This window comes from Phycomyces blakesleeanus (genome assembly GCF_001638985.1).
Source record: "Phycomyces blakesleeanus NRRL 1555(-) unplaced genomic scaffold PHYBLscaffold_6, whole genome shotgun sequence".
In the NCBI taxonomy this organism is placed as follows: domain Eukaryota; kingdom Fungi; phylum Mucoromycota; class Mucoromycetes; order Mucorales; family Phycomycetaceae; genus Phycomyces; species Phycomyces blakesleeanus.
This window is the reverse complement of record NW_017265139.1, coordinates 2,333,528-2,346,499: the sequence shown is the minus strand read 5'-3', so window position 1 is coordinate 2,346,499 and position 12,972 is coordinate 2,333,528. Positions and strand designations below refer to the sequence as shown.

General features: G+C 36.0%; 6 protein-coding genes across 6 annotated transcripts; 3 read left to right on the top strand and 3 right to left on the bottom strand.

Annotated features, from left to right (window-relative positions):
• Positions 1-1,754: 1,754 nt before the first annotated feature.
• PHYBLDRAFT_132485 (hypothetical protein) lies at positions 1,755-3,189 on the top strand (the record flags this gene model as incomplete). The annotated part of the gene is made up of 2 exons (XM_018429499.1): positions 1,755-1,857; positions 1,908-3,189. The coding sequence occupies 2 exons, from the start codon at positions 1,755-1,757 to the stop codon at positions 3,011-3,013; spliced, it is 1,209 nt and encodes a 402-aa protein (XP_018294503.1). The 3' UTR covers positions 3,014-3,189.
• A 446-nt stretch (positions 3,190-3,635) lies between these two features.
• Positions 3,636-4,808, top strand: PHYBLDRAFT_143431 (hypothetical protein; the record flags this gene model as incomplete). Its single annotated transcript, XM_018430981.1, has 1 exon — positions 3,636-4,808. One exon carries the CDS (start codon positions 3,636-3,638, stop codon positions 4,806-4,808), a length of 1,173 nt encoding a protein of 390 aa, XP_018294502.1.
• Positions 4,809-4,889: 81 nt separating this feature from the next.
• Positions 4,890-6,097, bottom strand: PHYBLDRAFT_123714 (hypothetical protein). Its single transcript, XM_018428946.1, has 7 exons — positions 6,028-6,097; positions 5,856-5,983; positions 5,665-5,777; positions 5,526-5,593; positions 5,367-5,424; positions 5,249-5,298; positions 4,890-5,195 (listed from the first exon to the last, which is right to left on the bottom strand). The coding sequence occupies exons 1-7, from the start codon at positions 6,087-6,089 to the stop codon at positions 4,994-4,996; spliced, it is 681 nt and encodes a 226-aa protein (XP_018294501.1). The 5' UTR covers positions 6,090-6,097; the 3' UTR covers positions 4,890-4,993.
• A 166-nt stretch (positions 6,098-6,263) lies between these two features.
• PHYBLDRAFT_158325 (hypothetical protein) lies at positions 6,264-6,890 on the bottom strand. The gene is made up of 3 exons (XM_018433765.1): positions 6,843-6,890; positions 6,597-6,764; positions 6,264-6,495 (listed from the first exon to the last, which is right to left on the bottom strand). The coding sequence occupies exons 2-3, from the start codon at positions 6,753-6,755 to the stop codon at positions 6,331-6,333; spliced, it is 324 nt and encodes a 107-aa protein (XP_018294500.1). The 5' UTR covers positions 6,756-6,764; positions 6,843-6,890; the 3' UTR covers positions 6,264-6,330.
• Positions 6,891-7,927: 1,037 nt separating this feature from the next.
• Positions 7,928-8,560, top strand: PHYBLDRAFT_166426 (hypothetical protein; the record flags this gene model as incomplete). The annotated part of the gene is made up of 1 exon (XM_018435415.1): positions 7,928-8,560. One exon carries the CDS (start codon positions 7,928-7,930, stop codon positions 8,558-8,560), a length of 633 nt encoding a protein of 210 aa, XP_018294499.1.
• A 74-nt stretch (positions 8,561-8,634) lies between these two features.
• On the bottom strand, positions 8,635-11,274 carry PHYBLDRAFT_180688 (hypothetical protein; the record flags this gene model as incomplete). Its single annotated transcript, XM_018438353.1, has 12 exons — positions 8,635-8,950; positions 9,052-9,204; positions 9,314-9,608; positions 9,659-9,791; positions 9,852-9,912; positions 9,978-10,295; positions 10,350-10,420; positions 10,483-10,666; positions 10,711-10,767; positions 10,824-10,860; positions 10,940-11,103; positions 11,196-11,274. The coding sequence occupies 12 exons, from the start codon at positions 11,272-11,274 to the stop codon at positions 8,817-8,819; spliced, it is 1,686 nt and encodes a 561-aa protein (XP_018294498.1). The 3' UTR covers positions 8,635-8,816.
• Between the last annotated feature and the right edge of the window lie 1,698 nt (positions 11,275-12,972).

Sequence of the window (12,972 nt, the reverse complement as noted above, 5' to 3'; positions counted from 1 at the left end):
TACACATATTGATCAATTGGCTCTTTTCAGCAAATGATCTAAACGTGTTTTGTTTTGATATTACTACGCCGGACTCCTACTTTTGAGAAACCAGAGAATATATTCTCCATAACCCGCTAAACCTATTGAAAGCTCTGGTTAGCACACAAGTAATTTTGAATAACAGACTGTACAACGTACAAAAGACTCATCTGTTATCTTTACTTAAATTACTTTATATTGCCCATACCGCTGATGTAGATTTAAAGACCTGTTATAATTCAAATATTTTACATCATACTATTCAACATTATAAAAGCAGTTTTTGTTGGTCACGTAAAATGCTGTTTTTTTTTGTAGTTGGTATACACTGTATACCTCTTCCTCTTTTAACAGTATATATACAGTTTTTTTTTTTGGAAAAATATATGTCTATATTTTATCAATACTAAATTCGATAACTATTAAGCGTGTTGATCTTTGTGACCTTTAACGATTCAGACCGTCGTAAGAAATAAAACAGAGGAGAAAATACTTTGTATTTTTTAAAAAAAAACATTCAGTTATTAATTTTTTATGGTAAAGCCTTCTTTAAGTTCAAATAGAAAATGTAGATGATCTCTATGGTGTATTTGTCCCTTTATCCAATTTTGAAGCTTAATAAGCAGTTCAAAATGAAATGTTCATTCAATAGTTTTTATTTACATATCAGTCTCAAGGCACCAAACTGGGCTTAAGGTGCTTTACATTTGGTAAGATCAGAATAGGATTAAAAAAGCTGCTAACCTTTTGGAATTGACAGCAAATTCTTTCCTGTAATGGCTTAAATAAAATCCTACATCCGCAAGAGAGCCAAAATACGTTATTTCCAATAAAAGTAAAGGGTCAAAAAGTAAGTTTTACGCAAAACATCCTCAATATTCCCCTCTGGAATCGCCCTTTTTCCTATAGGGCAATATTATTTTTATACATAATAAAAAAACATACTCTTAAAGCTAACAAAGAGACTACAAAGAGTATTTATTGAAAAAAAATATTGATACTATTCTAGTCGCTTGTAAATCTAAATATATTGTTATTCTTGAAACCAAAAGAAAAAAGAAAAACATAGACCTTTTCTAGAGAAGATTTAAGTTTTAGTTTATTTAATTGCTATTCTATTATAAAACTAGTTGGTATTTTGTCTCATACTAGCTTATATACATGATAAAGCGGTATTCCTGAGATTATATAAATACCTACCTGAAATAATGAGTATTAGTTATCAATATTAAAAGAAAAAATTGTAATTTTGGATCAGCAGTATAGGAGATATTTTATTTTTATTTTAGATAATGCCAGTGTCTTGAACGTATATATCACACCACCTTGTCTAAGACATCTAAACTATCTAGACACATTTATGTAAATAAGTACTGTTCTATCAACTGCTTATCCGTTACAGAAAACTGGTACAATGTCCACGTATCATGAATACATAATCGTCTCGGGCTAACACGTTAAGGGGCACATTCATCAATGGGTGAGAATAGTTAATCGAATATAAAACATCAGATAGATTCAAAAGACTTCATCTTTGCTTCGTTTTTTTTGTATCTGTGATCATGGCACTGTACGCTGCCTGTCAAGGAAACAAATTATTTATTCTTGTTCTTCTTGGACTGTATCATCTTTTAATTCCTGTGCCATGGATAAAACAGATTTTTTGTGACGCCTATCCTATAACAGTTGTAGTTAACTCCGAACCTTACCATTTTGACCCTTCGTTCTTTATCATGAAATCACCTGTCAACGAATTCCTCGACAGCATTCATGCTGAGTTGGCTAAAAAGAGTGACAAGACAAAACTAGTGATAGTTACCGGAAATGATTCTGCAGGTAACAATTGTGCTCATCTAATCTTGTGGACTCATCATGAAGATTTGTAGATCTCGATTCAATCATCTCTGCCCTGACTTATGCTTATATTAGCCAAAAGTCCAACAAAGACCCTTTAACGATATATGTCCCGCTGGTAAAGGTTCCCAAGGAAGATCTTTCTCTAAGACCAGAGACATCCTTTGTTTTCACAAAGGCTGGAATTGATGCGGAGAAATTGGTGTATATTGACCAAATTGACTTGGGGCGAGTGGCTTCTGAATACGATGCTCGCGTATTCTTGGTCGATCATAACCGACTGACGGCACCATTCGGAGAGGATTGGAACGACCGTGTTATTGGAATTTTAGACCACCATATAGACGAAGGACAGTACAAATGGGCAAATCCTCGCAGGATTGAAATTGTTGGATCGTGTACCTCACTAGTAGTACTTCACTTTGAGGATTTGTTCAAACAAGAAGAATATGCAGAGGATTTGTCGAAACTTGTACTGGCTCCAATTCTGGTAGACACAATCGGAATGGAACCGTCTTTCGGGAAGCTGACTCCAACAGATGTTGCTGCATTTAATGTATTGTTGAACTCCTCTCCTGTGAATACGAGTGATTATACAACAAACAGTTATTATTATGACATTGAAAAGTACAAATCCGATGTGAAAGGAATGTCAACTCGTGATCTTCTACGAAAAGACTACAAGGAGTGGGTGGTTAATGGCTTCCGTATTGGCACAAGCTCTCTTCCGTGGTATCTTCAAGGCTGGCTACTCCATCATGGGCCAGAACAAGCAATCGCAGATACATGGAAATTTGCAGAAGAACGTAATTTAGATCTCGAAGTTATCTTAACATCATATGACCATTCCAGAGATGTGGAGGGAGGTCCTTATAAACGAGAGATCGGATTATTTGTCAAGAACAACAAAATGGACTGTATCAAGAAGGACTTGGAAAATGGAAAGACACCCCCAGGTTATGATAAGTCTATTGTATTGGAAAATCTGAATATATATTATGGCAAGGAAGACAGTCGGATTGGTCTATATGATCAGCATGATGTGAAACTGTCAAGGAAGCAAATATGGCCGTTGATCCAATCACTCATCGAAATGGAATGGAGTAATCAAACTAGCAATTTACCGGGAAATCTCTAGTTCGATAGTCTAATTAGGCAATTCTACAATCCAACAGTTATGGGACGAAGATTATCTGTCAGCTGTACATACACCTTATTCAGAAGTGGTATTTATTCTTCTACTCAATTTTTTCGGCTGTATTGGTTATACTTATAATATAAACTTGAATAGAAAATAAATAGATAAACTCAAATATATGTGAAAACAGACACACAATTCTTTTATAGCCACATTATTTTTGTTAAACGATATATTCAAATATGGTGCTGTGATAGACGGGCATATGTATGTGTATACGAGGCGTGATGTTAAATTTAAAGACAGTGCACCTTACAAAATATGAAAAGTTGGCCAACTGACAGCACGCGGTGGGCTTGGAGGGATTCTATTTGCAGAAGAAAAAATAAGAGAACATCAAGAAAAATAGTTATGGCCATTGGACTGTGTGTAATGAATGAATTGGTGGGCTGACGGGTGGGGACAAGAATATCCATAAAGCAGCCAATCATTTTCGCACGTGGGATTTCGCATGTTGACCATGTCCCAAGCATATATCAAATTTCCACCGATTCTATTTCGACAAACACAATAAATACTCGTTTTATTGATCTTCTTGCTAAACATTATCTTTAACTATACAATGTTATCCTGTATCGCGTCTTCAAGGAATCGTCTCCAATCCGCCCTGGGATTGTCTCGGCGTATACACCCTCACATCAAACAGACTAAAAATACACCAACTGATCTTCCCGGTCGTCTATCTTCCCTTCCAGAGGAAATACTTTTGTGTGTGTTCGAGCAGCTCAATTCTAGTCAAGACATCGCTTCTTTTGCCCAAACTTGCCGTCTATTCTATCTGGTGGCTTCCCAGCCACGCTCATTAGCATTATGGCTAATAACTCGGTTTGGTGCTCGGTTTGCATTATATTACTCTATCCTTGAAATGCCTGCATACTGCGACGAGCACTTTATTCGATGCTTATTAAATAATGGCGCAATAATCCCACGCCATCTGGTGCAGGCCCTTGTGATGACCTACGGAAAGCCTTTGGTTACATCCCTATCTACACCCAGACCTCCAAAGCTTCCACGGGGTGTTGGTCTTTTACCTTTTCTTGATTGCATCTTCGCAGACTCAGTCCAAAAGATACCCTTTTCTGGATATGCCACGCTCATGCAGCTATCTTTTATAGCATACCAAGATATCAAATTATGCACCAAGGCAGACGATCTCACACTCTTTCTCAAACTGATCTCTTGTAACTCTCCTATTTCTAAAGGCATCAACAATCTGGTTCAAAATTACGCGTTTATACCCGCACCCATAGTCCAAAATCAAACTACTCTCAGTAAACACCCTTCTTTTCTCGATCTACTTAAACTGGCGACCTCTTCTCCTTCCATTTTCCACAAGATCGGATTTGTATTTGAGTTTGACCCATTGGCAAGATGCCAGCTATGGGAAGCATGCCACCTTTTGATCTTTGATATTGCATTCAAGGCAAATCTCGATGACAGACACCTTTCTCACCTGAATTCCCTTGCCAAGGTCTTTCACTCAAAGTCAGGGCAGCTGCTTATCAATGAAATCAAAGATGAAGATCTCTTCCGGTTTACTTTTGTCAAGTTTTTTACAAAATATCCCTCAACCTACTGCACCCGTCAAACAATGTTCAATATCCTCACTCTTTTCGTTCGTTATGTTAAGCCAGGATTTTCTATTCCGGCTGTTTTCAAGGCTATTGCAGAAACACCTTCTACTCGTACCGATATCCGTACTACACTCTTTGACTTTCTTAAATCTTCTCCATAATCTCTTGTATGCATAATCTATTCTCTAACCTTACTTCCACTACCCAAATTGTATATATCCATTAACTCTATATTTTTTTTTAAAGAAAATGATACTTTACTGATATCAAATATAATACAGAACAATATGCAATAAATAAACACATGCGTATATCTATTTATGCTTATATCTATCTGTCTACCTATTTAAGCTTTGAATCGGCCATTGCGATTCTCTACCTCATAGCGGACATCTACAACATCTTTACTGGCCTTCCCAGGCTTCATGCCAGCTGTAATAACATCTCCAGCTTTGATAGGGCCCACTCCTTTTGGGGTTCCTGTCAAGATCACATCCCCAACCTCCAGTTTCATAATGGATCCAACGTATTCAAGCAATGTAGGAACCCTGTATTTAATATAATTAGTAATAAGAAACTATATACCATTCAGTAAACTTACTTGAAAATCATGTCTTTGGTGTTGCCTTGTTGAGTAAACTTTCCATTGACCTTATATTAAAGAGGAGAAAAATGAGTCGATCATTCTATGGGCTTTAATATTAATATTTCAGACTTACCTTGAGCCAAAGATCTACATTGGAAGCATCGGGAATACTATCTTTGGGAATAAAGTCACTATAATAACGCCCTTGAGTTTCAAAAGAACAAACCCGAGGAATGATAGATAAACAACACCCGGAAATTGGCTTCTAAATTGAATCTTGTTACTTTTATACCTGATTGGAGTGAATGTATCAAAGCCTTTGGCAGTACTCCAAGGCAAACCTTGCTTCTTGGCCTCATTCTAAATAATCGCGTTTTTTTTAACCGTTAGATTTTTTTTTAGTTCATTTTTTGTTTTTTGGCTTTGTTTACCTGAAGATTTCTGGCAGTCATATCGATAGCTAACGCATAACCTGCAACATGATCCATAGCTTCTGAAGCACAAAAGTCGCGTCCATCTTTACCAATTACTACAGCCAACTCAACTGCAGTTCATATGATAGTATATGCATATTAGACATTATTACTATATTTTTATTATATAATAATAATATCAAGCAAACCTTCGTGATGAACTTCGCATCCATTAGGAATCTCAACCTTGCCACCATTTGCTACGTAAGAAGTAGTAGGCTTGAGAAAGAAAAATGGTGATTTCGGAACAGCATTCCCAAGTTCCTTGGCATGCTCACTGCAATTGTCATTTAGTTTTGTATATAACGATTAGATTTGTACCTAAAGTTACGCCCAATGGCTACAATCTTGCGACCGGTTGTCAAAAAAGTACGTGCAGACATTATGAATAGAGAAAACAACAACAAGTAATACCCTGCTTAAATAACATAATTCTTTTAAGTCTCCTATGTCACACAAGAAACAAACTACCCAATTCATGAAACACAGATACACACACACACCAACACTCAATTCGATATAATTTTAAGGTTTTTTTTGGTCTTGCTTTTTCTTTTGGTAGATTCCAATATTTTAATCAAGAAGAGATTAGAAGGAAGGAATTTAATTTGATTTAAGCTACGTTTAATCAAAGAGACCAAAGCCCATATCGTCATCGGACTCCTCCTTCTCCTCAACGGCAGCTTCAACCTTGGCATCTTCCTGGGCAGCACCGGAAGCACCGGCGGCGGGGGCGGCAACACCACCAGTAGGGACGGAAGCGATCTTCTCCTTACCCTCGGCAATGAGCTATTATTTAAAAGAAATAAAAAAGTATTAGTTAAGTATATTTATATAGGTGCCATGTATTTATATTATTATTATATTATTATTTTAAAACAAATAAATACCTCGTCAACGGACTTGCCCTCGAGAGACTTGATCAAGGAAGCGACACGCTCCTGCTCGGCCTCGACACCGACGGAACCCAAAAGGGTGGTGATGTCCTTGGCGGTGGGGGAAGCCTTACCACCGGAAGCGAGAAGAAGATAAGCAGCGAGATACTTCATGATGACTGTCTATCCAGTTTATTAGTATATCCATCCATCTGACATTCATCCATCCATCATTATAGCACATATTCCCCTTTTCCTTACCGAAGAATAGGTTTGATTGCGCAAGTAACGTTTAACTCTTCAAGAGATACAAGACGCTTAAGGAAAAACGAGCGGGGCCGGTGGGTCCTTTTGATGATCCCAAAAAAAAAATCGAGTGGTCACTTTTGATTGGCTTACTCCGACCCAAAGTTAAAGAATCTGGAGTATGGTAGTGAACAAAAATAAAACATAAAAATAGAAAAAGTCCATTGTTGAAATTATATGAGAATCAACATTATCTATATATCCAAAGAAGAATACGAAAATATAGCCAGCAATAATCAATACTACTTGTGATTGTTAATAACTTTTTCTTTAATTTTTCAAGGAGGCTGTCCAGTTATATTACTAGATGAACATTTTTCTTTTTCTTCTTCTTTTAATAAACCAAAGGTGTATTATTTAGGCTTTTTATTGTACTATTCTTCTTTGTTAATCTTTGGTAAGTGAGTAGTATTAACAATAGTTATAAATGAAATTAAAGGAGCTGGTGGCATGCTACTAATCTTATTATAATTGTCCTAGTGCGTATGCCTTTGCAACACAATGAAAGGGTCCTGATACACATATGCTACTAAAAAAAAAGCTTTGTTTGGTCAGAAATGGTTCAAAATTCCTTGATTTCTCTCACTTATCTCAAATTGGCCATTTGTGCATTAAGGGTATACTTGGTATGACGTGAGTCTTGTGTAGTTGTATTAATATTGAGTGATACCAACCACGTCTTGAACAGAGCTCCTTTATATTCGTTTGATTGATTCAAAAGAATATATATATGTGTGTGTGTGTTTATACAGGCACTTTCAATGTTCTAAACCTTTTCTTGGCATTTATATTTGAGACAAAAAAAACAAAATAGGACTCTACTGAGATTAGACAATAAGTATCAACCTCGAGGATTATTATATCTATATATAAACATCGAAGCTTGACTAAACAAAGTATCAGACGTCAAGTTCATTGCGTTTAGTCTCATATTCCAAATGAAGTTATTCTTAATTTTAAATATTAATAATAAAAAGCTTAAAAGGCTTTGATTTCGCTTATTTTTTATTCTTACTTCTTTTCAATACTTTTATGTTCTTATGACTATGAAGAATTCTATTCCCACAAAAGATGAAGGAGAAAGGAATCTTCCTTTAATACTCATGCCTTGGGTAATCCTCCAGTCCCATATTTACTGGTGTTGTTCTGCACTGTATTACATCTGTCATCCACCCAACAGAAGCCCGCCCACTCGACGAAATAGTATACAATTATCTACTCCACATTTCTCAAAATCCCACGGAAGAGCACGGGCCTTTTCCGACCCTACATATCAGCAAGCTGCACCTGTTTTCTCAGTGCACGATACCAGTAAAGACAAACCAAAGCAAAATAATCGGTTTATGAGCACATTCCAACGTCGCCCTTATCGTACTTCGGATGACCTATTTCGCCCGACTATGCAACAGGAACGAGAAGGAACTACTTTACCGCCAGTGTGGATTCAAAAAGCACGCCATCTCATGGGTTCCTCTCCTGCAAATCTTTCCGAGCCTACAAAATCAAATTTATCAGGGCCGACAGCTAGCAGTAATGATTCCAAGCGAGGACCCATTCTACTGCGAAAGCTCAACAAAAAAAACAAAGATCAAAACCTAGTCAAATCAAAAGATACCAAAAAAAAGAAATACCTTGGTCTCTTGAAACAGACTACTATACACCCCTTTAATTAATAATTGTCATCACAATAAATTAATAATACAATTTGATATTGCATTTTTTTTTAAAGAAATACATTGTTGTAGCTATTGCTATTATTGTGTTGTTTATTAAGAGGCTTCGGTACAGTATCCACCTTATGGGTTTAATATAGAGATTTACATGAAAGAAAGGAGAGAATTATACACATTATTACTATGAAGATGGGTAACTGGCTATAGAATGTCACCCAGCCGAAGAATACAAGAAGAGAAATAAAGATTAAAAGAATTATAGGCCATTAGAAATATCGTCGGTTGTGGCCCGTGGACCAGTGTAATGATAGCGACCCCAGCCTATCCAGCAGGCGAAAGTAGATCCCAATACAATCAAGAGACCAAGACCAGCAAAGTTTGCATTGTTGGCTAAATAGTGATTACAATAAAATAGCATTCTTAGAAATCTTACGTTTTTTTTTACAAAAAAAAAGGAAATCCAGCATAGACTAAAATTGTATTTTAAATACCTTGAATGGGCCACGATGTGGGCAAGAGGAAAGCCAATACTGCAAACATTGTCCATGCTAGACTAATATAGGTTACAGGTCTTGACCAGCGGCCAAGAGAGAATCGGCCTTTGATGGGTTGTGGAGCAACTAATCGGCAGGCAAGTACAATACCTAAATATATAAAATTAATTAAGTATATCGTGTGGGGAAGAAAAAACGAAGACGCACTAGTATCCGATTTGGATAGACTCAACCCAAGGTCAGAAAAATTTCCGCTTACCATAGGCCAAATGAATGGTGATAGTTGTTGCACTAACAATAGTTTCAAATAAATTCTCGGACAGAGGAAATGGTAGGACAACAATACAAGATAGCACGGATGTACATATAATTGCATTGGCAGGCAGTTTTTGGCTATCCAAAGCACACAATCTTTCACTCATTGGGGTTGCGCCGTCTCGAGCCAAAGCGTAGACTTGTCGGGATGCAACAGTAATAGTTGTAGCACCAGTGCAAAATTGACAGACAATCATCAAGAATAAAAATCCTAGAGTTCCCCAGTATCCAACCGCGTCCTACACAAAAGTTAATATGGTTTCCGAAACTAGCATTAAATGTTCCTTACCCAAAAAAGTTGAGCCACAGGCATATCAAAGGTTGAATTGAGGACCGCATCAATATCTTGGACCGAGAAAAGAAGTACGATGAGAAAGACGAGGCCAACAAACCAAGACACAGCAATGGACATTGTCATTGCACTAGATCGGTAATATTAGAATTGAGTGTGTATCCAATGTTTTGGGTTATAGATAGCTTACAGAGGAGATGAAACATCTGCATCAACTGTTTCCTCATTTACTGAAGCTGCACTTTCACACCCTATACAAAATGGTTAAGCTTTTCTTTTAAAGAAAAAGAAGCAAATATTCTAAAATATATCTTACCGAAGAGGGAGTAAGCAGCACCAATCATGGCCAGAATAAACACATATGTTGGGTCTTCAAATCCAGTGTCGTTCTCATAATGGGTAAAAACCCAAGAAGCAGCCTGATGAGGGGCAAATATAGACAGAACGGCGATTATAGCAATGAGACCAGCGCAGGACCAAAATACACTCAATTGATTCATTAATGCCAGACCACCCAGACCACGCATGTTCATTATGGCCTGGAAGAATGTGATGATAAGGGTGACAAGCATCAAAGCCAACTTTGACAATGGGATACCATACGTAATCTTCATGATTGTTCCGGCAGATAAGGCTATTTAGTCGGCATAAGTAACTTAAACCTTTTGTTTCTCCTTGAAGCACTTGCCTACTGTCACATTGGTTGCACTAATAGAAATAACATTCGCCATTGTATAGATCCAGCCGGTTACAAAGGCACTAGATAGCAAGTTAGAATACAGATACACAAATATACTGCTATTTCTTTTATTTAGACCTACAGAAGAGGAGCGTGTGACTTGGCGCGTGGATGGATATGAAGAAGTTCATAAACCCAGTAGTATAATCCTCCACTCAAAGGATAAAGAGAGCAGATTTCGGAGAGAGAGAGGGCAACACAGAGCATGAAGCCAGCTACAATATTCCAGCTCAACAGCATCGTGACTGGTCCACCGCGTTGCAACACTAAAAGCGAATTTAATGACAGTTCAACTGTGTGGCTTTCGTACCTGTCTGGAAGGTGGCAGAAGCATTTGATAGAATTCCGATATTGGTGAATGCAAGGCCTGTAAATTAATGTGAGCATGTGTGTAATCCGGTCGTTTTGATAAACAAATCATACCGAATGTTGCAAATGATGATAGCTTTCTTTGGAGCTCCTGATAATTGAAATAATAAAACAAAGCGGTTAGTCCTGTACCATTTGCTGTATTCAATTTCTTATTATTTTTCTCTTACTTGTTTGTATCCCAACTGGTTTACTCGCTCCTCCGCACTAACAGATTCTGGAGTTTTTATTGAGATTGATCCGTAGGCAGCCTGCTTTTTATTCAAGCTTAATCCGGTTTCTTGTTTTGACCAAAGGTTATGTTGACTCATTGTTGATCGTCTCAATTTCTTTTCTTTTTCGAAAAAGAAAAAAAATCAAAATTTAGAGAATAGAAGAAGAGAAGAAAGGAATTCAAATACGAATAAGTTTATATATTATTTGTACCTGTCATCAGCTGGGGGCTTTGAAAGTCAACGAGAGGTTGATTGGACTCTGTTCTATTGCATGAACCACTTTTTCCCATGTTAAGCAAGTGCGCGTTGAAGGTACAGGCTACACAAACAAGCGCGAGGGATATTGAGACCTATTTCAAATGGTCGTCCTTTCTTTTTCTTTTTGGCTTATTGTTCTATCTAATCATATGGTTTATACAGCCTATTATCTTGTCATACGAAAATAGTCTATCAGTAGCTGCACTGACATGGTTGGAACCGGAAGAGATCCCTTACTTCTCGTTGTCTATCGTTTATCCCATGAGGATTGCAGATTTCTTAGGATAAGAAGGTTTATTCTGAATGTAAGGTAAACTAAACACCGTTTTTTTTTGTTTTTTGTTTCATAAAAATAAAAATAAAAACCTCAAAGAATCCTCCTTTAGCACTTTCACATCCGTCAATTCCTATCTGTATCTTTCTTAAAAAGGAAATTTTGTTATCCTAAATTAGAAAAAAGACAGTTTTTGATTGGCTGCTATCCAAACTTTCTCCCTCTGTCTCTCTCTTTCTGATTCTTCAGCCAGAAAATAGAATAAATTCCAGTAAGGGAAAAATAACTCATTATTGGATCTTATCGGGTCAAGTTCGCTTAATATAACACTATGTAAGTCGATAGAAGCAGTTACAATATGTGCTATTGTCTCAATACATGTTATATAGCCAGGTTGTTTTTATTATAATATTGCATTTTCTGACAAACTTGCGCATCTTATTTTTCTCTTTCTCCAAATCAGGTATTTTAATAATCCTCTCACGGTAGTTGGAAGCGTGTGTTTCACTGTTTACAGTTAATATATATATATATATTTTAATAACCTTTATAATCAAAGTCAATAAATGGAAAACCCCTGAAAATACATTCAATTAACAAATACTTGAACATTATATATATAAAATATATTCTCTTTATCGATCAGAATTGTACAACACATCGCCATTTTGGTTAATTTTGTCGTCCTAAAAACAATTTTATTTTTATTTTTACAAGCCGTGTTCTTGTTTCTTAAGAAAAAGTTGCCCAAGAATGTACTTCTGAGTGGGTCTATTTTGTTCAGACCAGCTAATGGTAGCTAGTAATTGGTTCATCTCATTTTAAATTTTATTTATTTTTACAAGGCAATATTGGGATCTCTTTATATTTAAATTAAGCAAATAACATATAAATATATATATATTTCAGGAAATATACAAACTGCCTTTTTGATGCACAAAACAAAGCATAGATAAGTAAAATACACAGAAACACAGATGTACTATAAATTATAGTTCTATCTAATTGGTATCTGAATTCATTTCTTCTTCTTCCTCTTCTTTTTTGCCATATAAAAATATAATCCACATAATTTTAATAAAAGGCTCTATAGTACAAACAGGTAACGAGAGCTTTCAGTATATAAATATGAATAGCCCGTGTCTATTATATATTGGGTTAATAGAAAACTTGTATTTCTACTTATTGCTCGTAAAATGCCAGTAATTTATTCACAAACTATAACTTTAGTATTTAAAAATAAAATAAAAAAGTCAAATGTGAATCTAATTTGAAGAGGTGTGCGAGAAATATATCAATAATACAGATAATTAGTAAAGAATATATTGTATATTACTTATACTCATACTAAGCTTCATAATCTACTCAACCACACGTCTCTTGGGAATATACATATAATATTTTGATCCATTATAAAGTAATACATAGTAGATATATTTATATATTTAAAAAAAAA